Source organism: Neofelis nebulosa, chromosome 15 (genome assembly GCF_028018385.1).
Source record: "Neofelis nebulosa isolate mNeoNeb1 chromosome 15, mNeoNeb1.pri, whole genome shotgun sequence".
In the NCBI taxonomy this organism is placed as follows: Eukaryota; Metazoa; Chordata; class Mammalia; order Carnivora; family Felidae; genus Neofelis; species Neofelis nebulosa.
In genome coordinates this window covers 14169985-14197340 of record NC_080796.1, presented here as the reverse complement: position 1 = coordinate 14197340, position 27356 = coordinate 14169985, and the positions used below count along the sequence as shown (strand labels likewise).

General features: G+C 41.4%; 1 protein-coding gene across 6 annotated transcripts in view; it reads right to left on the bottom strand.

The window, feature by feature from the left end:
- Nucleotides 1-27356, bottom strand: part of PLD5 (phospholipase D family member 5) — a 422454-nt gene that overhangs the window by 5340 nt on the left and 389758 nt on the right. For 5 of the 6 annotated variants that reach the window (XM_058701958.1, XM_058701960.1, XM_058701961.1 and 2 more), the window contains 2 exons: nucleotides 17237-17405; nucleotides 7778-7892 (listed from right to left, as the gene is read on the bottom strand). In XM_058701958.1, coding sequence (XP_058557941.1) covers nucleotides 7778-7892; nucleotides 17237-17405 — 284 coding nt within the window. Of the gene's footprint in view, nucleotides 1-703; nucleotides 800-7777; nucleotides 7893-17236; nucleotides 17406-27356 lie in introns of all 6 variants that reach the window. The other variant, XM_058701959.1, reaches the window with a different exon arrangement.

The window sequence follows — 27356 nt, the reverse complement described above, 5'->3', positions numbered from 1 at the left end:
ATCCACATGTACAAATGAGGGATTCTAATTACAGTGCCCAGAAGCTTGCATATTGAAGAAAAAGCTGAAGGCAGAGAAGGAGAACCCGTTCCTATCTGGATACACAAAGCCCTCCTTGCCTGGGCTGTAAATCATTTCCTGGGTCCAGGATCTGGCTCCTTGGCCCAGGCATGGAGGCAGTTGTGATGACAGTAGGCTCCCCAGCAGGACTGTCTGGTGATACTTGGTGGATTAGTCTGCTAGGTCTACTGTAACAAAGTTCCACAGATTTGGTGGCTTACATGACAGCAATTTGTTGCCTAATAGTTCTGGAGGCTAAAAGTCCAAAACCAATGTGTTGACAGGGCTGGTTCCTTCTGAGGGCCCGGATGGAGAATCTGTTCCAGGCTGCTCCTCTGGGCTTCTACATGGCCAGTTTCTCCCCTGTGTGTCTTCACATTCTCTTCCCTCTGTGCATGTCTGTCTCTGTGTCCAAATGTCCCTTGTCTATGAGGGCACCAGTCAAATCAGATCAGGGCCCATTCCGATGACCCCATTCTAACTTGATTATTACCTCTGTAGAGATCCTGTCTCCAAATAAGGTCATATTCTGAGGTACTGGGACTTCCAACATATGGATTTGGGGAGGACACGGTTCAGCCCATAGCAGGTAGTAAGGCTGGAATCTGTCCAAGAAGGGACTAATTGTATCTATGTCACTCACATGTAGTTCATCTTCTAGGCGAGAGTAGATAAAAGACAAGACTACCCCAGAGTGCCATATGAATCTCCTGTCTTGCCATCCATCGGGGAGAGGGTTCTAGCAGGAGAACAGTACCAATAAATGCACATTTACTCAGTGTCCAATGTCTACCAGGTACATGGGGCCATGTTATTTCTTCTGACCATTTCTTAGGGACCATGATATAAACCAGAAAATGACAGTCCCTGACTTCAAGGGGTCCAGGAAGGAAACACAATGATTGTAATATAAAGAGATGTAGGTATACAATGCCACAAGGGTAAGAGAAAAAGCATTTCTAACTCTGGCTGGATGAGTCAGGAAAACATTTTATTGAGGGTAAGGTTAAATTTTTTACTACACAAATGGCAATTGACGGATGTACAGAAACTCATTGCTTTGGAAATTAGAAAGCCACACCCCCAAAGGGATGTGGACAAAAATATGATCAGGATCTTGGAGCATGAGGTGGAAGAGTTAGGGATAAAGTCACGATATAGGGGCCTTAGAGAGGGAGAAGAGCTCTCCTTTATTAAGTGCCTAATATGAGCAAAGTGCTAGGCTTGGCATTTGTATCCATTATCTCACAGAGTTGGTAGGATTTATGCCTACTCCACAGATGAGAAACCTGAGGCTCAAAGAGGTGAACAGATTTTCCTGTCACATGGCTAATCAATGATGGACCTAGATCTCCACAATCTATAATACAATAAATGAAGCAGTGTCCTCACTAATGAAGATTTAGCTGCATCAAGACTGACAAAATGATTTCAGAAATTACCACCAGCCTGAGTCTGGTCTAAGCTCCCAAATCTGTGCTCCTCTTTGGTCCAGAGCTGTTTTCATAAAGAAAACTGAAGGCTTTTTAAGTGTAGAGCTTGATCTCCAGTCCCTCAGCAGCTCTTCAGCCATAGCTGCAGGGATATTTGCTGAATAAGACAGTAGGCATCCTTGACCCAAGGCCGGCCTGGCAGCCATCTGTGGGGGAAGAAACATCCACAGAGAGCTGATAGGTGTTCCTTCACAACGCCCATCCTGTGGGCCCCCTGCTGCTCTCTGGAGTCCCCACACGTATCAACTCCCTTCTCCATATGGCACCAGAGGAGGCTGTTCCCCTGTCTCTCATGAGTTTATTCCTCAGGGCCTAATACCAGGTCCCTAAATCAAATATTATCAGCATAGAGAAAGAACTCTTCCTTCTCTTTTCTATCTCTGTCCTCCATCTCATACTGTCTCCCTGCCATACCCCCAAACACCACACCGATACTATGGATAGCTTCATGATAGACATAACTGTGGATGAATTTTACTGTTATAAATTAGTGAACTGTCTGCCGAATGGTTCACAATATTGAGTGGGAGTCTCTTTGCCAGTGGTGTGTTTCTGACCACATGCTCTCAGACACATGGCCACGCTCAGAGGCTCTGTGCCAATGCTCAGCGCCAGCTAAATACAGGCTTGGACTTCTTAGACTGGGGATTAGTAGCTGCTGCAGGTTGACAGTTATTTTGGAGCCCGCTGGCAGGCAGTGCCTTCTATCCATTCCATCAATGGAAGGACTTGTGGATAAGACCCTAAATTCTCGTGCCTACAGCTGAGCGCCAGGAAGTGAATTCATTGCATCAGTACATTTTCTCCAATATTCACTGCAATCCTATGAGGTGATAATACAAAGTCCATTGTACTGACGAGGAAATTAAGGCGCAGAAAGGTTAGGTAATTTGCCCGAGACAGGAGTGAAAAAATACCAGAGCCGAGTTTCAAAGTCAGCTCTGACCCCACAGCCCACCCTTAACTTCCGTTCCACGTCACCTCCAAGCCTAAAGGCCTATGTGGTACCAGCTGTGCATTTTCCCTGGGGACTTCAGCATCAGCTGCTCAGCTGGAGCCTCGGACCACACTGAACTCCACTCATGTGTGGACCATGCTCTCTGAAGAGCACAGACGTGGAAATGTGAGGAGAGGGGAAGACAAGGCGGGGGAGAAGTGACAAGATTTTGGAGGCTTATTCTGTGAGATTCAGCTTTTCCCTTCAGCACAATGATGGAGCCAAGATCCTGCACCTTTGATCCTCCAAAGCTTTACTGAGGTTCTTCTCAGGAACTGCAGCCTGAGGCAGCTTTCCCAAGGTCTACAGAGGACGTCCTCCACCAGTGTGACCATTTCCCACCTTTCACTTCCTCATGGTTTGGCTAAACTTCAGAATCATGGATGTGCTCCAATATTTTCTGGCACACTGTTGCACCCAGGCCTGAGACTGCCATTTCCGCTTCCAGAATGCAGGAGAACTACAGTGCCATCCCCAGGTATAGACGAGGGTATAGATAAGCGTTTAGACAAGCTCACTGGGAAGGTGTATGGGCCTTCAACAAGATTTCTGAGTGCCTTCACCTAACATACCACTCCATCAGCCCTCAAACAATTCAGACCAACTTCTGGACAAATTTGCCAAACTAGACTCAAATATAGTCTACAGAATTCAAGGTTAGAGAGAGGACACCATTTGAGGAATCTTCTGAAAGTCTTGCAAAGATTTAATGAGCTATAATTCCATGCAAGGATTAGTGTGGGTTTTTCTTAATTTCGCATTCTCAGCAGGTGTCTGAGTGATGACTTAAGAGATTTCCAGAACATGCTGATAATTATTTAAATTATCAATGAATTTTCTCTCCGGATGCTCTTTAAATATTTTTATACAATAACTATGCTTTGCTCTAGGGAATTAATGTTTTGCTAAAATGCTGTGTGTAAAATGAACTCATTTAAAATTGAATTATAACAGAGCTCCAGAAATAGACCCACGTAAATAAGTCAGCTGATCCTGAGAGAGGAGCAAAGGCAATCAAGGGAGCAAAACTAGCCTTTTCAACAAATGGCGCTAGAATAACTGGACATGGGCGTGCGGAAAGTGAATTCTAGACACTGACCCTTTCACAAAAATTAACTCAAAATGGGTCATAGACCTAAATGTAAAATGCAAAATTATGAAACTCCTAGAAGATAACGAATAAGAAAATCTAGATGAATTTGGGTTTAGTGATGGGTTTTTAGATACGACACTGAAGGCACGATCCAGGAAAGAAATCATTGATAAGCTGAACTTCATTTCAAGTTAAGATGTTTACTCTGTGAAAGACACTGTCAAGAGAATGAAGAGATAAAGCACAGGCTGGGAGAAAATATTTGCAAAAGATGCATCTGATAAAAGATTGTTATAATTATACAAAGAACTCTTAATACAGGTTCTTATAAGAAAGAAAATGAAAAATAAGAAAATGAAAAAGTAAGAAAAAGCAGAAAATGAAAAAAGAAAGAAGATGAAATAAGAAATAAGAAAGAAAATGAAAAATATGATTAAAAAATGGGCCAAAGACCTCATCAAAGAAGATACTCAGATGACAATGTAAGCATATAAAGAGATGCTCCACATCATATTATGAAGGAAATGCAAACTAAAAGCAATCATTAGCTACACTACACACGTATCAGAAGGGCCCAAATCTGGAACTTGGACAATAGGAAACGCTGGTAAGAATGTGGACCAATAGGAACTCTCGCTCACCGCTGCTGGGAACTGACAACTGTAGAGCCACTTTGGGAGACTGGAAAGCTCACTGCTGCTGGGAACTCAAAATGGTAGAGCCACTTTGGGAGACAGGCAGTTTCTCACAACACTAAACATAATCTTACCATACAATCCTGCAATCACGCTCCTTGGTATTACCCAACAGGGTTGAACACATGTCCACACAAAACCTATGTGTGGATGTTTATAGCAGCTTTATTCATAATTGCCAAAATCTGGAAGCAGCCAAGATGTCCTGAAGGTGAATGGGTAGGTGAGTGGATAAAAGAACTGTGGCAGATCCAGACAATGGAATACTATTCAGTGCTAAGAAAATAAGCTATCAAGCCATTAAAAGATACAGAGGAAGTTTGGGGCACCTGGGTGGCTCCGTCAGTTAAGTGTCTGACTTCGGCTCAGCTCATGATCTCGTGGTTCGTGGGTTCCAGCCCCACGTGGGGCTCTGTACTGACAGTGGGGAGCCTGCTTGGGATTCTCTCTCTCTCCCTCGTTCTGCCCCTTCCTGACTCAAGCTTTGTCTCTCTAAAAATAAATAAATAAACTTAAAAAAATTACAGAGGAAGCTTAAATGCATGTTACTAAGTAGAAGAAGCCAATCTGAAAAGGCTACATACTATGATTTTAACTACATGATATTTTGGAGAAGCCGAAACTCTGAAGACTGTAAAAAGATCAGTGGTTGTCAGGAGTTACGGGGAGGGAAGGATGAGTAGGTGGAGCACAGAGAATTCTTAGGACAGTGAAGCTACTCTATATATTACACATTTGTCAGGACCCATAGGATGAATGGCATCAAGAGAGAACCCTAATGTCAACAATGGACGTTGGGTGATGCTGATGTGTTAATGTAGGTCCGACGTATAGTGTATGTTATAAACAAATGTACCACTTTGGTGGGGGATGTTGATAATGGGGCAGGCTGTGTGTATGTGTTGTGGGGGGCAGAAGGATGTGAGAATTCTGTATTTTCTGCTCGACTTTGCTGTGAACCTAACTGCTCTAAATAATGAAAGTCTACTTTAAAAATGTAATATATGGAGGAAGGTACCTGAGTGGCTCAGTAGGTTGAGCATCTGACTTTGGCTTAGGTCCTGATCTCGCAGTTCATGGGATGGAGCCCTGTGTTGAGGATTCTGTCTTCCTCTTAAGGCCCTCTCTCTTCCTCTCCCTTTGCCCCTCTCCCCTGCTTGCATGCACACTCTCTCTCAAACAAAGAAACAAACAAAAATGTATTCTATGGGAAGAAGAAGAGAGAGCTGGAAATCCATATTTACTAAGGATTTAGACAGATGCGAGACAGTGTTTGGAGCTTTTCATATATTATCTCATTTAATCCTTCTATCACTACCAAAGGGTAGATGCTATTATTCCTATTTTATAGATAAGAAAACAGAGGCACACAGAGGCTCAGAGAGATCACGTGACTTTCCATCATCTTCCAGCTTCCAGTGCCAGTGCTTGAATTCAAACAGAAGTTTTTGTGACTCCAAAACATTTAATTCACTAAAAGAACTTTAGGACACAGGTGCCACATAACTGCTCCAAGTACACATGGCACTTTAAGTAAACCCCACAGGTAAAATATCCAGATCTGAGTTCCTAATCCAACTGTGCCTGAAACCTGATCCATCCCTGTATTTTCCAATTATTGAGCCCGAAATTCCCAGTTTTGATGAAATGATTTTGAGTTCGTTTTTGTCACTTGCTTAAAAAGAAGCTGATTCATTCTACTCTCCGTAAGCTGATGAACATGAGAAAATCCAAACTATTACATCTCAAGCCACTGAGAGGGACAGCATGAATAAAGTAACATTCTCATATCCTAAAACAGCTTGAATAATAGACATTTAAAAAAATTCCAATCCTCTCTTCTCCTAATGTGGACACATAACTATTCAAAATGGAAAAAGAACACCTTTCTAGAAGGCAGGATGGAGTAACTAACTGTCCAGTGGCTGATGGCAGTGTCTTCCTCTGGTTCCAGGGTGGGGGTGGGGCTCTGGGTGCCGCGGATCCTAGAACTCGCTCTTCTTCACATCTGCATGTTTAAGTCAATTCCTGTCTTAGGGTCCTCATTTCTAAACTGTAGGTGATAAAGGCCACCCTCCCTATCAGCAAATGAGATAGGGGCGCCTGGGTGGCTCAGTTGGTTAAGCATCTGACCTTGGCTCAGGTCAGGATCTCACAGTTGGTGAGTTGGAGCCCCGTGCTGGGCTCTGTGCTGATAGCTGAGCCCGCTTCAGATCCTCCTGTTCCCCCCTTTCTCTGCCCCTCCCCTGCTTGTTCCTTCTCTTCCAAAAATAAATAAACACTAAAAAAAAAAAAAAAAAGCAAATGAGATAAAGTGGTTTACAAAGCACAAAGGGCATATTCCACTCACTCAGTGAATGGGGGAACACCCATATTCCATATTCTTTCATTCCATACACATTTTTCTTTTCTACTTGGAGACTGTCACTTCATCTTTACAGTAATAGCCACGCTGCTGTTTTGTGATTTATGTACCTTCTTTTATAGATAATAATTTCCACTCTGCAGTTGATGGTACCAATTAAGGGGTTACCCTGGACTCACCCACACTGTAGGAGAGGAGAACAGATCCGACACACGAGTAAACAATTCCACCAGGAGGTATGATTTCTGCATCTGGGTTGTGAAATTACCTTACAACTAAAAACTAGGGTGCCTGGGGGGGTTAGTCGGTTAAGCGTCCAACTCTTGATTTCAGCTCAGTTCTCACAGTTCGTGGGGTCAAGCCCTGTGCACATGAGGATGTGCACTGACAGCACAGAGCCTGCTTGGGATTCTCTCTCTCCCTCTCTCTACCCCTCCCCTGCTCGTGCTCTCATCCTCTCTCTCTCTCAAAATAAATAAATAAACGTTTTATAAATAAAAATAAAAAATACACGAATCAGGTATTATCTGTGTGCCAGCGGTTTTAATTGTCCAAGGCGCTTTGCAGATATCATTCCACTTAAATTTCACGGAATGAAGTAGAAACAATTATTAGCCCCATTTTACAGATGAGAAAACTGAGGTGTAGACAGCTTAAGTAAATTCTCCAGGGTTAGACATTTATAAAGTGGCAGAGGTGGGACTGCTGCCCAAGAAGTGCTCATTTTGGCACTGAGCGGCCACCACGTCTGCTGCTGTAACTCACGACAGGTTGGCTGTGGTAGGTGGGTGGGAAGGGACCCCTGTGCTCATTCGACCACCAGGACTCACTTTTGATGAGCCATTCGCCTCCTCACCTATCAAATGAGGCAAGGAGACCAAAGAATTTCCGATAACACTTACAGAAAACATATTCTGTGGTGTCCTTGTGCTTGAACCAAGCCCTAGAGGAGATGTTCAGTTCTAGAGCTCTTGGCCCTCACCCTCCTGTTTCCTCCAGGGCCCCATGGGGTATGGAAAAGCACAGTCGGACCGCCACTGACCCGCACTGTCCCCTGAGGAGGCTGACACCTACCGATGTAAGCTGCACCGTCTGTCACCATGTACTTGTTGCGATTTAACTTAGGAAAGGCGTGATCTTTTTGTTCTTTTGTAGCACAAACATTCTCTCTTTCCAGATCAAAAAACTTCTGTAAGACACAAAAATAAACCCATTCATAAAGCAGGTGAATAGACAACATTTTTGGCTTTGTGCAAGAGCACAAGAGCGTGTCTTATCCAAACAGCCGCAGCAGACCTCATACTGGGCTATTAAAGCCACAGTCTTGTTTCTTCATATAGATGAAGCTATTTTTGTTCTCAAGCCTATATGGGCAACAAGAGAGAAAATTAGCGTGCTCAACTAGGTCTATAATGAACGCTTTGAAGCTGCAAAATGAACACAAAATTCATTCTTTCACCAGGGCGAGGGCCAGACGTTGGTTTAATTCTCATTGTCATATTCATCAGGGTGCAGTAGCATCTGAAGTCGGCCTCAGGGCGCTGTCATGCACACCGATGAACCGAATGAATATTCCTCTGTGTTGCATACATTATAAGAAGCAGCAGGCTCGTGTCCATGACTAGCTGATTAAGCTGGGGATTTGCAAAGGTCAAAAGAGATTTTTGCCAAAGGAACAAATATTTTCCATCTGAACACCTAGGTCTACAAGCTCTTTTAATAAACAAGTCAAAAAAAAAATCACTTCAACCCGGGAATCCTGAATTTCAACTTTAATGTGACCCGAAAAGCACCTGAGGCCCGGGATGTGGGGGCTGACAGTGGGGGTAGGCGGACTGGTGCCTCTGGAATCTGCTGGAACTGGTAGCTGCTTAGATGAGGACTGAACTGTGACGGAGCTCACAGAATACACACCATCAAAGGTGAGGTCTCAAATCTCCTCCACACCGGAAAAGGCTGAGCATTTTCAGCACTGTGTGTGGAATCTTCCTGGATTGAATGTCTTACGGCTGTGGGATCATGTGTGTTTGAAGGAAAGAGGCAGAGAGAAAAATGAGATGCTACCTAGAAATGGAGACATCATTTAGTTTGAAAACTGTAACTGTCTGGGGCTCCTGGGCGGCTCATTCCGTTAAGCACCTGACTCTTAGTTTCAGCTCAGGTCATGATCTCACAGTTTGTGAGTTTGAACCTCGCGTCGGGCTCTGCAACTGTCAGTGTGGAGCCTGCTTGGGATTCTCTCTCTCTCCCTCTCTCTGCCCCTCTCACTCTCTCTATCAAAGTAACTAAACTAAACTGAACTAAACGGAACAAAATGAAAACTGTAAGTGTTCAAGTTTGGCTTGGGGAAACAATGAGGGTTGGTCTTCCCCTTCGCCCAAGGGTGAGAAAGGAGTGATAAACTGGATGATCACCAAGGTCCCCTGCAGCCCTTGAAAATTCTATTCTGACTTTCTGCAGATTCCTTGAGATCAATGGTGCACAGGCCAAAATCTACTCCCCAAGAACTGTCAGTTGCACATCACAGAGGACAGTGTTACCTGGGGCCACATTACCATGATGATAGGTAATGCTGCATCAGTTCCCTTTCTTCCCAGTTCCTGTCTCCTACAAAATCTGTGTCATTTGGAGGGCTCACATATAGCCACGTTTTGTGGACTCTTCCCATGGACTTGATTACCTGTGAATGCTCTTAAGTCATAGTTATATATCTGTGAGGTCCTGTGATACCCACCTGTCATTCAGTAAGAGCAGTCACCCTGCTCAGACATTCTATCACAACACATGTCCACACACTCTACTGCCTCCTTTTGAGGAAAATATTATTGTGGAATCATGATGGATGTAAAAAAGAACAAAATATACATCCTAATTTAAGTTGGGGATGTCATCACTGCTTGAGGCTCTACAGAGAACCCATTTGCTCTAGAAAGCTGAAGATGCCCAAAAGAGGGAGAGAGCTTTATCTGGGAGACTAAGGTGGCAGCAGAAATCATACTGTATTCACTGACATACTATGAAACACCTAATATGCTGTAGGTGACAGCAAAGACTGTTGAAAAGTGATTTACTTTTTAAATGTTTTTCAAAGTTTATTTGGAGAGAGAGAGAGAGAGAGAGAGAGAGAGAGAGAGAGAGAGAGGCAGTGAGAGAGAGACGGAGAGAGAGAATCCCAAGCAGATTCCACAATGTAAGTGTAGAGTCCAATGCAGGGCTTGATCCCATGAATGGTGAGATCATGACCTAAGCCGAAATCAAGAGTCAGACACTTATCTGACTGATCCACCCAGGAACCCCAAAAGTGATTTATGAATTTATTAAAAAATAAAAGCCTAGCTGACAGGGGCAATTCTGTGAATGCAGTCTGTTTCCCATGAGTCCCCTCATGGACATAAATCCCCCAAGCCAAGGATAGGGGTGCCCACTCCTCTGAGGAGAGAGATTCCCTGCCTCACTCCCAGGTTGTGTTCTAGATGTAGGGGCTGCAGGCTTCATTCGCACCCAGGCTTATCTTGATGCTTAGAAGTGCAGGGCCTGGCTTCCATGAGGACCAGAGTCTCTGTTTCATGAAACGTCCAATGGTGAACTATTAATATTTGGTTTATTCAAGTAATGAGACCATGAGTGTTTGCAAAGATGGAGCTAAGTAGAGAATAAAATAATGGATTCTACTTTCCTTGTAATTTCTTGCAAGTCTTAAATGAGAGCACTAATTTCATGATGGAGATTTCAACTGACAATGGCTTAGAGAAGAGATAGGAGCAAATGCACCATGTGTGATGGGCCCCAGACATTTCCCCCTCTGCTTCTGCTTGTATTAGTCATATCTTCTTATTTTCTGTATTCAGATGCTTTGACATTTGGGTCCTGCTGAGCCTGGAGGGATTGCCCTTCTGAGGGCTGGCTAATTCCTAGAGATAGCAAACAACTTGCCTGTGAGCACACTTCTCATATGTAAACCAAACAGTCCAGGGACCATACCCAGAACGACCTCCTTTATGGGCTCTCACACTCTGGTCACTATCCGTCTGCTCTAATCACCCCAGGGTCAGGTACCAGGAAATCAGGGACAGCTCTTAGGCCCAAGGGCCCACTGAAATTATTCAAACTTGCCAATCCTAAATTGGCTTACCCTGCTTGCTTGTTCCACCACCACGTAAACCAAACAAAGGCCCTTGCCCATATTTCCCCTCACTCCTGCCTTATGCCCCCTTCTCTTGAGATCTATGGGTAAAACAAACTATTTTTGCAATGGCTGTTGTCTTCTGATCCATTGATGTTGTCACACCTCAATCATAATTAAAGTTATATTTTAAAACATTGTGATATCTGGTAAGTCTGATTATGGCACCCCTCTAAGTGCAAGCACACTGTGCTCTGAGTAAATGACTTCCCCCAAAAGATTCTTCACCGCTCTCCAAGCACATCCCCCGTTTGAGAAAATGGCAAAAATGACTCCACATCCACCATGTCTTGGACATGGGTTGTGTTCCCTCCACTCACTGATTCCCATAGAGCCTTCCTAAACCATCAGCTCCCTTTTTTATTTCATCCATCCATCCATCCATCCATGCATTCCACATATATGCTTTGAATGCTTTGTGCCAGCATCATGCTAGGCCCTGGGAATATGATGGTGAACCTATTCACTGCCATGCAGCCTCACATGCCACTTCGGTTATCTGGAAAATGCTATCCCTGCAGATGAAACAATCCCCAGCATTCTCTTGTCCATGGAAAGGTACTGAACACAAACTGACTCTATTCTCCTGGTTCTCTGCCTGGCTTCCTGGGACCATCCAGTGTTTCCTATAATCCCTGATATCTGATTCCACACTAAAGTTGGCGCCCTGATGCAACTCCTGGTTATCACACATTTGCAAACCTGGCACGGAAAATAGACCTACAGTAGTAATCACAGACCTGTTGTTATTTCCATTTTATCGAGAAGTAATTGACGTCTATCACTGCATAAATTTTAGTTGTACAGAATGATGTTTTGATTTACATATATTGTGAATGATGATTGCAATAGGTGCAGCTAACAGCCATCTTCTCATACATTGTATCATACAGATACAAAACAAAGAAAAGAAAAGAAAAGAAAAGAAAAGAAAAGAAAAGAAAAGGAAAGAAAAGAATGAAGAAATTTGTTTTTTCTCTTTGTGATGAGGACGCTTTGGATTGATTTCCTTGACAACTTTCCTACGTATCCTACAGCAGCATTAGCGGAATTCATCACGTTGTACATTATATCCCTAGTACTTATCTTGTAACTGGAAGTTTGTACCCTTTGACCACCTTGCTTCAATTCCCCCGCCTCTCACCCTCCCCCCCCCCCACCTCTGGTTACCACAAGTCTGATCTCTTTTTCTATGACTTTATGTGTGTGTGTTTTAATTTTAGATTCCACATACAATTGATATCATACAGTATTTGTCCTTCTTTGCCTGACTTATTTCACTTAGAATAATGCCTTCAACGCCCATCTATGTTGTCACAAATGGTAGTATTTCCTCATTTTTATGGCTGAATAATATCCCATTGTATATATATGAATAATATCCCATTATATATATATATATATATATATATATATATATATATATACCACAACTTCTTTATCCATTCATCCACTAACGGGCACATAGGTTGTTTCTGCGTCTTGGCTACTGTGAATATTGCTGCTATGAACATGAAGATGTAGATACACTTTTGAGTTAGTGTTTCGGTTTCTTTGGGATATACTTCCATAAGTAGAATTACTAAATCATATGATAGTTCTATTTTTAATTTGTAAAGGATGCTTCATACTGTTTTCCATGGTAGCTATACCAATTTACATTCCTACCATGAATTCCCTTTTCTCCACATACTCACCAGCATTTGTTACCTCTTGTCTTTTTGGTGATGGCCATTCTAAAAGGCATGCTGTGGTATCTAATAGTGGTTTTAATTTGCATTTCCCTAATGACTGGTAATGTTGAGCATCTTTTCATGTACCTGTTGGCCTTCTGTCTATCTCCTTTGGAGAAATGTCTATTCAGCTCCTTTGCCCATCTTTAAATTGGGTTATTTGCTATCGAGTCATATGAGTTCTTGATGTATTTTGGCTATTAACCCCTTATCAGATATGTGGTGTGCCAATATTTCCCCCCCTTCAATAAGTTGTTCTTTCACATTGTTGATGGTTTCTTTTGTTGGCAGAAGCTTTTTAGTTTGATGTAATCCCATTTGCTTATATTTATTTTTGATTTTGTTGCTTGTACTGTAGAGGTCCTATCCAAAAAATTATTACCCTAATCCATGTCAAGAAGCTTTGTTTCTGTGTTTTCTTCTAGTAATTTCACGGTTTCAGATCTTACATTTATGTATTTAATCTGTTTTGTGTTACTTTTTATGAGTGGTGTATGATATGGGTCCAGTTTTATTCTTTTACATGTGAATATCCAGTTATCTCAGTACCATTTATTGACAAGGTTGTCTTTTCTCCATTGAGTATTCTTGGCTCCCTTGAAAAATATTAGTTGCCTGTATATGCTTGGGTTTATTTCTGGTCTCTTGATTCTATTCCATTGGTCTATTTGTCTGTTTTTATGCCAGTACCATATTTGATGACCATAGCTTTATAGTATAGCCTGAAGTCAGAAAATGTTATAATTCCTTCTTTGTTCTTCTTTCTCAAGATTTCTTTGGCTATTCAGGTTCTTTTGAAGTTCCATATAAATTTTTGAGTGTTTTTTCTACTTTCTACATCTAAAGGATGCCATTGGAGTCTTGATAGTATTGCATTGAATCTATAGATAGATTTCGGTTGTATTGACATTTTAACAGTATTACTTCTTCTAATATCTTTCCATTGTTTTGTGTTGTCTTTGATTTATTTCATAAATACCTTAGAGTTTTCAGTATAGAGATTATTCACCTCCTTAGTTAAATTTATTCCTAAGTATTTTATTGTTTTTAATACTAGTGTATATGGGATCCATTTCTTTATTTCCCTTCCAGAAATTTCATTGTTAGTGTATAGAAACACTACTGATTTTTGTGTGTTAATTTTGTATTTCTGTAACTTTGCAGAATTCATTGATTAAATATAACATTTTTTTTTTTTTGGCTGAGTCTTTAAGATTTTCTATATATAAAGTCATGTTGTCCGCAAACTGACAATTTTGCTTCTTCCTTTTCAATTCTGATACTTTTTATTTCTTTTTCTTGCCTGATTGCTCTGGCTAGGACTTCCGGTACTATGTTGAATAGGAGTGGTAAGAATGGGAACCCTTGTCTTGTCTCTGATCTTAAAGGAAAACTTTTCATCATTGAGTATGATGTTAGCTGTAGGTTTCATAGACCTGTTTCTACTTCTAATACTTATTTGTGAACTCAGACATGTGCATGGCTACCTCAGTTTATAAAAACCAGTAAAATGGAAATAAAAATTTCTATTTTATCAATATTACCAGAATGTTAGGAAGATTAAAACAAAATATATGTGGGAAGCATGCTTTTTTTGAAATTTATAGTAAATTCTAGAATTTTATGTCTTTAAATTGTTGATAATTTCAACTTTTAAAAAATATTTAATGGCATGATTGAGTTAAAAAACATCTTATCTGATATTTTTGTTGATCCTCAGAGATACATCAGTCAGATGAGTAGCCTCTCAGGTCTTCGAGCAGATATCAATATGATGTTTTTAATATAGATAGGAAAGACAAAAAAACCTTTATAACTTCAATTATTTGTTCCACTTGCTGACCATACAGTATGAGGTTTAAGAGCTCAGTCTCTGGAGTTAGAAAGACTTGTATTTGAATCTCTCTCCACTATTAACTAGTGTCCTGGAGAGAAATTATTTAATTTCTTCAGGCTTCACTCTCAATGTATGTACAATGGGAAAATTTCCCACTTCATAGTGTGGTTATGAAGATTAAATAGTACATACAAAGTATTTAATGCAGTGCCTGTCTAAAGGTCTACACTCATGAATATAACCAATTCCTTCATTTGTTTAAAAAATATTAAGCACTTACTACATCCAGGCAATGTGACGTGAGATGCTGCCATAACAGCAGCAATAAAAACTTAATAAAACATGTGGCAATGGTTTATCCTATGGGCAGCAGGCAGCAAGGAAATTGGTATTGCAGGATGGAAAGAATGGAGACCCATGTTAATGCAGTGGAAAAATACTTGGTAAGACCATAACCTGCACTGATTTGGAAGGAAGACTAAGCACCTCCAAACCTTTGGCTACAGGGCAACGGATGGGAAAACAAATTGTTAACAGTGTATATGGGTCATTACTAGTGCTTTTAGGAAGTTAGTGGAGGAGATAAATGAGCTCAGAGATGGATTTGCTGGCTTGCAAGCATATATGGAAGAGAACAGATACACTAGAAATATGGTATTTCAAAGGGCTGGAAAAACTGTGCTGGGAGCCCAATAGTAGAAAAGAAATTTGAAGAATGCTTTAAGTGACTGAGTTAAGACTCATTTACGGGGACACACAGGTAGCTCAGTCGGTTAAGCCTCTGACTTCGGCTTAGGTCATGATCTCATGGTCTGTGAGTTCAAGCCCTGCATCAGGCTCTGTGCTGACAGCTCTGAGCCTGGAGCCTGCTTCAATTCTCTGTCTCCCTCTCTCTGTGCTCCAACCCCCCATCATGCTCACTCTCTCTCTCTCTCAAAAAAAAAAAAAAAAAGACTCATTTCTGCAGCAAAGATCAGATAACTGAAATAATCATAATTGGTATAATCTTCCCACTCAAGTCTGATGACCTGAATGAAGCCACCGTTAATAAGAAGAGACAGAAGGGGGGAGAGGAGAAGAAGAGGAAGGCTGAGGCAGAGGTATATGGGAAAGGAAGCATGATTAGTGAAGTTTGGGAATTATGCACAACAAAATCTTTGGTTGTGGTTACTGGTACTTCGAAATGACTAGAAGCAAACAAATCAGAAGCCTATTATGTTTCTGAAAAAATTGCATTGCCAGAGAAAACATGAGCTAGAACCAAAACCTCCTTTAACTGTTCACTCTGAAAACAACCTTGGGAGCTGGCACAGGAGGACTTCACTGTACCTGCCCAGAAGGATTTTACGATCACTTGGACCAGTGACTGCTGAGTGTCCTCTCCTGAATGGGAGTTTTTACTGTCCTTCTCCTGTTCCTGTTACGTGGGGAGGAGGCAACTTCAACCTGGGTCTTGGGTCTCGTAGGAGATTGTTGTTTTGTTTTTAGTTTCTGTTTATTGAACTATGAAATGCCATATCCAGATTTGCTGTCCAGTCCTGCACATCACTAGGAGGTCCTGAACTTTGAGCTGTGCAAAGCCACACTCATAAGCTGTCTCTGCCACTGAATGTGGACAGGTGAGTGATTTCTGAGCAGCAGAATGAAGGCTAAAGGGATGTTCACCACCTCCAGGTCTAACCCATAAATGCCTCCTGGGAAGCCCTCCAGTCTCTCTCTCCTTCTGATCGACCTTGGGATGTTGAGGCTCAGGACTATCTTGGAAGGTATGTGTCAGAGTGGATGGTGGTGCCCCCGTCATCTTGGGTCCTTAAATGCTGCATGGAGCACAGACCCATCACCTAGAAGGGTGCCTGGCAGAAAGTAGGATCTTGGGGTATATATTTTTAATGTTTATTTATTTATTTTGAAAGAAAGAGAGAGAGTAAGCAGGGGAGGGGCAGAGAGAGAGGAATAGAGAATCCCAAGGGAACTCCTCACCATCAGCACAGAGCCTGATGCAGGACTTGAACCCGCAAACTGTGAGATCATGACCTGAGCCAAAATCATGAATAAGATGTTTAACTGAGTGAGCCACCCAGGCACCCCTCTCAGGGTACTATTGCTGAATGACTGCAGTGGAGGCTGGAAAATGTAAGCCCTAAAGGACTAGAGGGCATTAGTCAGATAAAGCATGGAGGAGAAGAGTGTTATGGGCAGAGGGAACAGCATGTACAAAGGCCCTGAGGTGAGGAAGAGGAAGTCACAGCTAAGGACCCAAGGAAAGGGACCCAAGGAAAGCTCAAACATGAGCTAGGGAGTTACCACACTGAAAGTAATACCAATTCCCAATCTTGCCCCGCTCAGAGTAGGCAGATATGGATTAGCATGTGGCCCCGGGGGCTGAAACAAGGGCAGGAGCTAAGCCAGGGGCACGTTGGGGCTGGGGGAGGCTGTGCAGGTGCATGCGACCTCACTGAGGTCATGGCCTTAGAAACTGGAATGGCAGGCAGGAGAACGAGGCAGACCCAACAAAGTGGAGAGGACACCATGGGCAGTGTATAAAAACAGGGCAGGGCCAGGAGGCACCAGGAAATGTGGGATCCAGGCTCCTTTTCTCGAGAGTGTTTGTCTTGAAACATTACTTATCCTACTTTTGAAGCGCTTTTTCACTATCAGAGACTGTTATCCTGGTTCTTACTTGGCAGTTTACATGAGTGCAAATGCTCATAGCTTTCACAGATATGCAGAGGGAATCAGCCTTTTTTATTTAATAATACGTAAGCCAATGTCATACTTACAACTTTCAAACTGCAGTTGGCTATTTCAGTGCAAATAGCCTTAAGAGATGAAATAAAGTTAAACGTAAGGGGGTCTGTTTCCTTCCAGAAGCTTATCAGGAGTCGAACTTTAACGCTTCGCAAAACTAAGGCTTCTCTGATTTTCCCATCCAAGTCGGGCCAGTAAGTCCTGCAGAAATAATACCCATGTGGATAAAAACAAAGAAAATAAGTTAGCTGGGGGAAAGTAATTTACTAGACTACAAAGAACATTTATATATTAACCCAATCGTTAACTGCTTTCTGTAAATAACTTGATTGGATATTTGGAAAGAGGCTGTACTGGGTCCTGTCCCTGCCTAAAACGTGTTCTCCCACCAGCAGGGCCTCAGGGTGTGTGGGGGGAGTATGCGGACAGGTTGGCCTCGACCATGTGCTACCCTCGCCACACTTGCACCCGCCTCCAGCTGGGCCTTAGCTCATACGTGTGCAAAGAATCAACTTTCCAACAGAGTTCCAGTTCGGAGCCTCGAGGACCTCTTTGGTCCCCAAATGCTGCCTGAACCCCTCTTCTTTGGACATTGCCCCCCAAATGAGCTTCTGCTCTGGTCATCCAAACTTCCCCTTACTCTTACTTCCAGGTTGCCTTCCTCTCTCCTGACCAAGCCCCCAGCTACTCTGGCCCTTGGACTCCTCCATCAGGCAAACAGTTTCTCCTGGAGGCTCAGCCTCTTCCCTCAATCCTTAGTCTTCTGCCTTAATTAAATCCTGACCAGAGACTCTCCAGAAGTCTGGCCATGTATTTTTCTACGAGAGTTTGCCCACTTAGTGTAAGAAGTGGGGTCAGCCCCCCACCAACACACACAGTGTCACTTCCAGAATTGTCATTTAATTCTCGTTTAAGAAGAAAAAACAACAAATGTTTCCTTCAGAAGGATAAGCCCCAAATCTCTGTCTCCCCTCAGCCCTGACAAACCTTGTTTGTTCACTTGTTCAAATCTTCCCCTAGATCCAGGCCAACTCACTTTGGACTAATAAAGTATTATTCAAAACATTAGCCTGTTGGCCTCATAATCACTGCACCTCCAAAGTTCTCCTCTTTATTTTGGACTGGCTGCAGTCCTGCAGCATCCCATACTCTGGGATATCCCCACTGACCATGTTCTTGCCCCGCGTGGGCCCAACCCGGTGACCCTCTCACTCTCCTGCTCTATCAGCTTTGGGTCCCCTTTCTGGCCCAGCCTAACCTCAGTGCTGATTGCCTGAAGGACACCTGCCCTGATCCTTCCTCTAGCTCTTGGTAGCATCTAAATCCTGGCTCAGAGCCTCACCTAGCCACACACATTGGTCTATTTCAATGGTCACAAAGCCGAGGATTACTGAACAAAGTCAGTTCAGCCTGTGAAGCTGAAGCCAGCACAAGCCCATCAGGGCCTTCACCACCATCCAGCACCCCTGTCCTTGCCTTGGGCGGTTCTGCCTCCCAGACCTTTCCGTCATTACTCTAAGCTGTACCCCACTCGAGCTAAACTTGTTTCTTCCTCTGTCCACAGAAACGTAGCTTCTCAGTCATGGTGTCCCTCAGATTTCTACCCTTGAGAGCCTCATACATCCTTCTCCCCTTCCTTCTGGCTGAGAGGAGAGGATAAGGCAACCTTGTTCAGCGTCAGACCTGTACCACTCTGCCTCTTGGGCTGGTCCCCTGACCCTCTGCAGCTGTGTTTCGTTGGTCATTCCTTCCTGAAGACAGTCTCAACTCCCCCACCTCCCCACCTTTCTTGTAGTTTGAGAACAAAATGTAAATCTCATCCATTTAGAGAAAATTTCCCTGACTCTGTATCACTCTGTGGCTGGTGCACAATCTCTTTTCTTTTTTGAACAAATCTATCATCTGTCTATCATCTATCTATCTATCTATCTATCATCTATCTACCATCTATCATCTATCTATATTTGAGTATAGTTGACACACAATGTTACATTAGTTTCAGGTGTACAATGTAGTGATTCAACATCTGTATGTGATGCTGTGCTCACCACAGGGTAGCTGCCATCTGTCCCCACAAAACACTATTACACCATCCCTGAGGACATTCCCTATGCTGTGCCATTCATCCTTGTGACTTACTCATTCCACAACTGGAGGTCTGGATCTCCCTCTCTCCTTCACCCATTTTGTCCCTCCCCTACCCCTCCCCACTGGCAACCGTCAGTTTTCTCTCTGTATTTCTGGGTCTGTTTCTACTTTTTTTTTGAACATAACTTCTTGACAGTGTAATCTAGAACATCTGACTTGACTTCATCACCCCTGCTCACTTCTCAGCCTCTTGCCCCCCTGGCCTCCAGCTTGCCATTCTGCAAATCTCAAAGTCAGCAGGGATAGCCCAACTGCCACATCTAATGGATATCATTCAATTCTTATTTTAGTTAGTCTAAGTCACATGCAGCTCTGTTGATGGTTTCTTTCTTCTTGATGACTAATTCCATTGGCGTCTGTGACCCTGTGGTTTGATGGTCTGTCCCTTATCTCTCAGAATGCCTCTTTGTCTCTTCTATGGTCAATGTTCCCATACTATTCCATCACCACCCTCTGTTCTCCTCACTGTATATGCCAACCCCTTGGTGGCTTCATCTATGAACCTGATTTCAACTGTCCTCTATAATCTGAAAAGCTCCAAATCCATATCACCAGGCTAACCCTCTTCAGACTTCGTTGTGAATATCTTCGTAAGATCTTTACCGATCTGGACCTTTACAAGAACCTCAAATTCACAAGTCTGCTTATTTCCTTATATTTTTTGTAGCCTCCACTTTGTACAATGTTCATCCTCTAATCACCCAAGGTAAAAACTCGGCAATAATTCTTACATCTGCTCTCCTTTTTACCATTCACAATGTACTTCAAAAATATTCTTGGCAGGTACGTCCTTTATTCTGTCCTTCCTATCCCTCATTATCCCTGACCTGGGCCACTATAACAGCTCCAAGGTGCTTTATCTGCCTCAAGTACATCTTCCATGACCACCAAAGGGATCTGTCTAAAAGCATATCTCCCTTGATTAAAACATAACGGATGCTCCCCAAAGTGACAAGATCCTCTCACAGTTAGGCCTTCCCGTTCCTGGTCCCTGCCTTTCCTCCAAGTGGATCTCACATGACCTTACCTCGGGTTCTGTGTTCCAGCACTGAACTTGACTGAACTTGTGACAGACCCTGCCATGTGCTAGGCTATTTGTCTCCACCTGAAACTTGGCGCATGCTATCCCTTCTACCTGGAAAACTCCCTTTTTATCCTTTTTTTCTGACTAAGTCCTGCCTATTTTAATTTTTTTTAATGTTTATTTATTTTTGAGACAGAGACAGAGTGCCAGCGGGGGAGGGGCAGAGAGAGAGAGGGAGACACAGAATCTGAAACAGGCTTCAGGCTCTGAGCTGTCAGCACAGAGCCCGATGCGGGGCTCGAACCCACGAACCGCGAGACCGTGACCTGAGCCGAAGTTGGACACCCAACTGACTGAGCCACCCAGGCACCCCACTCCTGCCTATTTTAAAATGTAATTAAGGTAGCATTTCCTCCAATAAGCCTCTTCTAACTTTGAAACTGCCACAAATGCTCTTTCATTGAGGACCTATACTATTTTGTACATATATTCATTATTCCGTTCACCACATTGCTATGATAATCTAGTCTGTGTCCATTTGCCCCATTGGATGGAGTTCCTGGGACCATACACTGCTCATACTTGAATCACTCCTGCACAGTGCCCAATAAATATTAGTTGAATGAAAACATAAATGAAAAATGTTAATAGCTCACAGACTAATCAGCCTACTTTTTTTTTTAATGTTTATTGATTTTTTGAGAGAGAGAGAGAGCATGAGTGTGCAAGCTGGGGAGGGGCAGAGAGAGAGACAGAGAGACAAGATCTGCAGTGGGCTCTGTGCTGAGAGCAGAGGGGCCCAAACTCACCACCTGTGAGATCATGACCTGAGCCAAAGTTGGACATTAACTGACTGAGCCACCCAGGTGCCCCAGCCTACTTTTTTTTTCCTTATTAAATAAATTTTGATGTGCAGCATTTTGTAAATTTAATAAGATGTATAGCATCTTACTTTGATACAGTTTTACATTGTAACATGATTGCCAATGCGCTGATATTTATCATATTACACAATTGCAGTGTAATATTGTTGCCTGTATTCATTATACAGTGCATTAAATCTCCATGGCCTATTTACTATTCATTACAAGTTTGCAGTGTTAAACACCATCACTCCTATTGCTCACCCCCCATCTCCTGGTAACCAACACTGTGCTGTCTGTTTTCTACACTTTTCTAGATTCCATGTCTAAGTGGGATCATACAGTACTTGTGTTTCTCTGTCTGACTTATCTCACTTAGCATAATGTGCTCAAGGTCCATCCACATTGGTGCAAAAGGAAGGATATTCTCCTTTCTCATGGCTGAGTAATATTCCATTGTGTATATGCACCACGTCTTTTCATCCATTCATCTGTTGATAGGCATTTGTGTTGTTTCCATTATGAATTCTGTTTTCATTTCCTTTGCTTAAACACCCAGAAGTTGGAATTGCTGGATCGTATTCCAGAAGTTGGAATTTTGGGGGGAAACTCCCTATTGTTTTCCACAGTGATTGGATCAACTTCTCTTTCTTTCAACTGTGTATAAGGGTTCCCTTTTCACTATATCCTCATCAGCACCTACTGTCTCTTGTCTTCTTGAGGAGCCATTGTAACAGATGTGAGGTGGTATCTCATTATTGGTTTTTTAATTTTTTTTAACGTTTTATTTTATTTTTGAGACAGGGAGAGACAGAGCATGAACAGGGGAGGGTCAGAGAGAGGGAGACACAGAATCTGAAACAGGCTCCAGGCTCTGAGCTGTCAGGACAGAGCCCGACGTGGGGCTCGAACTCACGGACCGCGAGATCATGACCTGAGCCGAAGTCGGCCGCCCAACCGACTGAGCCACCCAGGTGCCCCTCTCATCATTGTTTTGATTTGCCTTTACCTCATGATGAGTGATATTGAACATCTTTTCATGTGTCTGTTGGCCATTTTGATGTCCTCTTTAGAAAATGTCTATTAGTTCTTTTGCCCATTTGTAATCAGACTATTTGCTTTTTTTAAAAAATTGAGTTGAATGAGTTCTTTACATACTTGGATATTGACCCTTTAGCTGATATATGGTTTGCAAAACTTTTTCCCTATTCTGTAGGCTGTCTTTTCATTTTGTTAATTGTTTTTTTTTTTTCTATGCGAAAGCTTTTGAGTTTGATGTAGCCTCATATGTTAATTTTTTGTTCTTGTTTGTGCTTTTGGTATCGTGGAAAAAAGTTATTACCAAGACCATTATTGATAAGCTCCTTCTCTACATTTTCTTCTAGGAGTTTTATGATATCAGGTCTTGCCTTCAAGTCTTTGACCCATCTGAGTTCATTTTTGTGAGTGGTATGAGGTGGGGGCCCAATGTAATTGTTTGACATGTTTTCTCCAGTTTCCCCAGCACCATTTGTTGAAGAGACTATGCTTTCCCCATTGAGTGTTCCTGGTGCTCATGTTCAATAGTAGTTGACTGTATAGGCCAGAGTTTAGTTCTGGGCTCTCTATTTTGTTCTATTTGTTGATGTTTGCCCATTTTTGTACTGTTTTTTTTTTTTTTTTTTTTTTTTTAATATGGCTTTGTTGTATAGTTTCAAATCAGGATGTGTGATGTCTCGAACTTTGTTCTTTTTCTCAGGATTGCTTTGGCTGTTTGGGGTCTTTTGTGGTTCCACACAAATTTTAGGATTGTTTCTTTTATTTCTGTGAAGAATGTTTTCAGTATTTTGACGGGGATTGCATTGAATCTGTAGATCATGCTGGGTAGTATAGCCATTTTAACAATATTAATTCTGATCCAGGAACACAGTATGCCTTTCCATTTGTTTGTGTCTTCTTCAATTTTTTTCAGCAAAGCTTTGTACTTTTCATTGTGCAGATCTTTCACTTCCTTGGTTAAATTTATTCCTATTTTGTTTTTGATGCTATTGAGAATGAGATGGCTTCTTTTCGTTTTCAGAGGCTTCATCATCAGTGAAGGAATGCAATTGATTTTGTATCTTGATGCTTTACTGAAATTGTTGATTAATTCCAACAGTTTTTTGACTGATTCTTTAGGACTTTGTATATAGATCATATCATCATATCATCAGCAAATCATGCAAATTTTACTACTCCCTTCCTGATGTGTATGCCTTTTATTTCTTTGTCTTGCCTGATTGCTCTGGCTAGGGTTTCCAGAACTATACTGAATAGGAGTGGGAGAGTAGGCATCCTCGCTATTTTCCCCATCTTGGGGAAAATGCTTTCAATTTCTCTTCAGTGAGTGTAATGTTAGCTGTTGGTTTGTCCTATACAGCCTTTATTATGGTGAGGTATGTTCCTTCTGTACCAAATTTGTTAAACATTTTTTTTTTATCATGAAAGGGTGTTTTATTTTGTCAAATGATTTTTCTGTATCGATTGAGATAATCATGTGATTTTTTATGTATTATTTTATTGATGTGATGTATTTGCATTTGTTGATTTGCATATTATTGAAATATCCTTGTATCCCAGTGATAAATCCCACTTGGTCATTGTGTATAATTCTTTTAGTGTGTTCCTGAATTCGGTTTGCTACTGTTTTGTTGAGAATTTTTGCATCTATATTCATCAGGGATATTGGCCTATTGTTGTCTTTCTTGTGGTCTCCTTATCAGATTTTGACATCAAAGTAATGCTGGTCTCATGGAATGAGTTGGGAAGTGTTCCTCCTCCTTAATATTTTGAAAGAGTTTGGGGGAGGATTGGTGTTAATTCTACTTTAAACCTTTGGTAGAATTCTCCAGTGAAGCCATCTGGTCCTGAGGCTTCCTGTTTTGGGAGTTTCTTGATTACTGATTCAGTCTCTTTACTCATAATTGGTCTGTTCAGACTTTGTATTTCATCATGATTCAGTCTGGATAGGTTGTGTGTTTCTAGCAATGTATCCATTTCTTCTAGTTTATGTAATTTCTTGGCATAAACTTGTTCACAGGCATCTCATAATTCTAGGTATTTCTGTAGTATCAGTTGTAATGTCTCCTCTTTCATTTCTAACTTATTTCTTTGAGTCTTTTCTCTTTTTTCCTTAGTCTGGCCAATGGTGTCAATTTTGTTTATCTTTGCAAAGAACCAGTTCTTAGTTTTGCTGATCCTTTCTATTGGCTTTTGGTCTCTGTTTCATTTATTTCTGCTCTGATCCTTAATATTTCCCCCCTCCTGCTAATTTTGGGCTTACTTTGTTTTTTTGTTTGTTTGGTTGTTTTTCCCTAGTTCCTTGTGATATAAAGTTAGGTTATTTGAGATCTTTCTAATTTCTTAGTATCTGTGTTTATAGTTATAAACTTTCCTCTTGAAACTGCTTTTGCTGCGTCCCACAATATTTGATATATTGTGTTTTCAAGGTAATTTTTTATTTGCTTTTTTATTTCTTCTTTGACTCAGTGGTTGTTTAGAAGTGTGGTTAGTGTCCATCTATTTGTAGATCTTCTTACTTTCCTCCTGTTGATTTCTAGTTTCATACCACAGTGGTCAGAAAAGATAATTGGTATGATTTCAACCTTAAATTTGCTAAGATTTATTTTGTGGCCTAACATGTGATTTATCCTGGACAACGTTCCGTGTGCACTTGAGAAGAATGTGTATTCTGTTGCTGTTGGGTGGCATTTTCTATATATGTCTGAGCAGTCCATTTGTTCTAAATTTGTTCCAGATTCAACTGCAACATTTTCTTGTTGATTTTCTGTCCGGGTGATTTATCCATTGTTGATGGTGGGGTATTAGAGTATCCTACAGTTATTGTATTATTGCCTATTTCTCCCTTAAGATCTCTCATTAATTGTTTAATATATTTTGATGTTCCAGTGTTGGGAGCATGTATATTTATGATTGCTATATCTTCTTGATATACTGGCCCCTTTGTCATTATATAACGGCCTTCTTTACTTCTTGTGACCCCTTTTGGCTTGAACTCTATTTTGTCTATTATAGGTACAGCTACGCTGTACCTATAATACGTTTCATACGTTTGCTTGGAATATCATCTTCCATCGTTCACTTTGAGTCTGTATTTGTCTCTAGAGCTGGAGCTCCCTTATCCATCCAGCCACTCTGTGCCTTTTGATGGGTGAGTTCAATCCATTTTCACTGAGGGTGATACTAATATGTAATCGTATATACTATATACTGCTGCCATTTTATTTTTTGCCTTCTGGTTATTTTGTCTCTATTGTTTCTTTTTTCTTTTTCTTTTTTCCCATTCTTTCTTTTTTTCCCCATTTCTGCCTACTTTTGCCAGTTGGTGGTTTTCCATGATGATTTGTTCATTCTCCCCCTCTTTATATTTCATGACTGTTCTAAGTTTTTGCCATGGGGTTTCCCCAAAACAACTCATAGAAAAAACAGTCCTTTTTCTGCTGATAGCAGCTTACTTTTCTTGACCTATCATCCTTTTAATCCTCTCCTTTTATATTTTTGATGCCACAAATTACCTCTTTTTATGTTATGATTTCATTGCCAGCTTGCAGCAGCTATCGTTATTTTGTTGCTGTTTTTCTTTAACATTTATGATATAGCTAAGAGTTTCATACACTGTTCCAAAAAAGAGTTCCAGTTTTCTAATTCTGACTGCCTGTTTATCACCTTAATCAGAATTTTGTGTGCTTTCAATTTTTTGTTTCAGCTTGAAGAGCGCCTTTCAACATTTCTTGTAAGACAGGTCTAGTGGTGGTGAACTCCCTCAGCTTTTGTTTGTTTGGGAAAGCATTTATTCCTCCTTCACATCTGAAAGGTAACTTTGCCAGGAGAGAGTATTCTTGGCTGCCGGCCTACATTCTTATTGTTCCTTCACACATTTACTGGTTTTCTTCTGAAAGATGTATTTCGTGTGACTGAGGAAATAAATAATGAACAACCCCAAACCAAGGCCAAAATAAATATGCGAATTGCTAAAAGAAACAGCACTTGATTGCCAAAACAGGAAGAATTGAAATAGGGCTTCTGATTTTTTACTGCGGGATTGATTTAGCCATACATCATTGTTCCCTTCACTTCTTACTTCTTGGAAAGTTAGAAGTCACTTCTAATATTGTTGCTTAATGATGGTGTATATATTTTTCTACATGTGACCAACCACTTCTACTTTGGGAACCTGTGAATTTTTCCTCTTTCATTTGGATGTTTAGCAGTGCGTAGACTAAAAGCTCAGCCTGTGGCATACTGACGCACTGATATTTGACAATGTCCATTTGTTCATTCTAGTTGAATTCTGAAAACTTTCTCCAGGACAATGTAGAGACAAGTAACCATGCTGACTCTTAAGTAATTTTTTTGTAGGATTGAGAAGAATTTAATTATAACGTGGATGTTTGAACAACTTCTTATGTCTCTGATGACTTTAAAAAAAAAATTTAATGTTTATTTACTTTTGAGAGGGGGAGAGGCGGGCAGAGAGAGAGGGAGACACAGAATCTGAAGCAGGGTCCAGGTTCTGAGTTGTCAGCACAGAGCCTGACGTGGGGCTTGAACTCACGAACTCGTGAGATCATGACCTGAGCCGAAGTTGGATGCTTAACCGACTGAGCCCCGCAGGAGTCCCTCTGATGACTTTTCATTAGAATGCTTGATGGGATTGTGGGTTTGAAATATCCTAAGTATGATAAGAGAACTGCTCTTTGAACAGCCGCTGAAATGGTAGATTAATAACCAAAATGCAAAATTTTAGGTGAGTTTTCAGTTCTTTAACATTCTTTTAGTTTTCTTTAACTTCTACATTTCCAAGCTATTTTAGATTCTCTATGCTAACCCCTTCCTCTCTGGCCACAAAGGATATTAATTTTGTTTGTGGGGCTTCATGGAATGAAGGTTTTGTCAATCCTAAGAAATCATCACCCTATTATCCCTTACTCTCATTCTGAATAATAGGAAAAGCAGGCAAAACATATCTATTATGTTTCAAAGTCTTCTCAAAGTGAAGCTGACATCTAAAATGAAATCTCAAACCAATAAATTGGAGAAAAATAAAAAAGAGATAGCAAACATGTAAAAGTATATGGG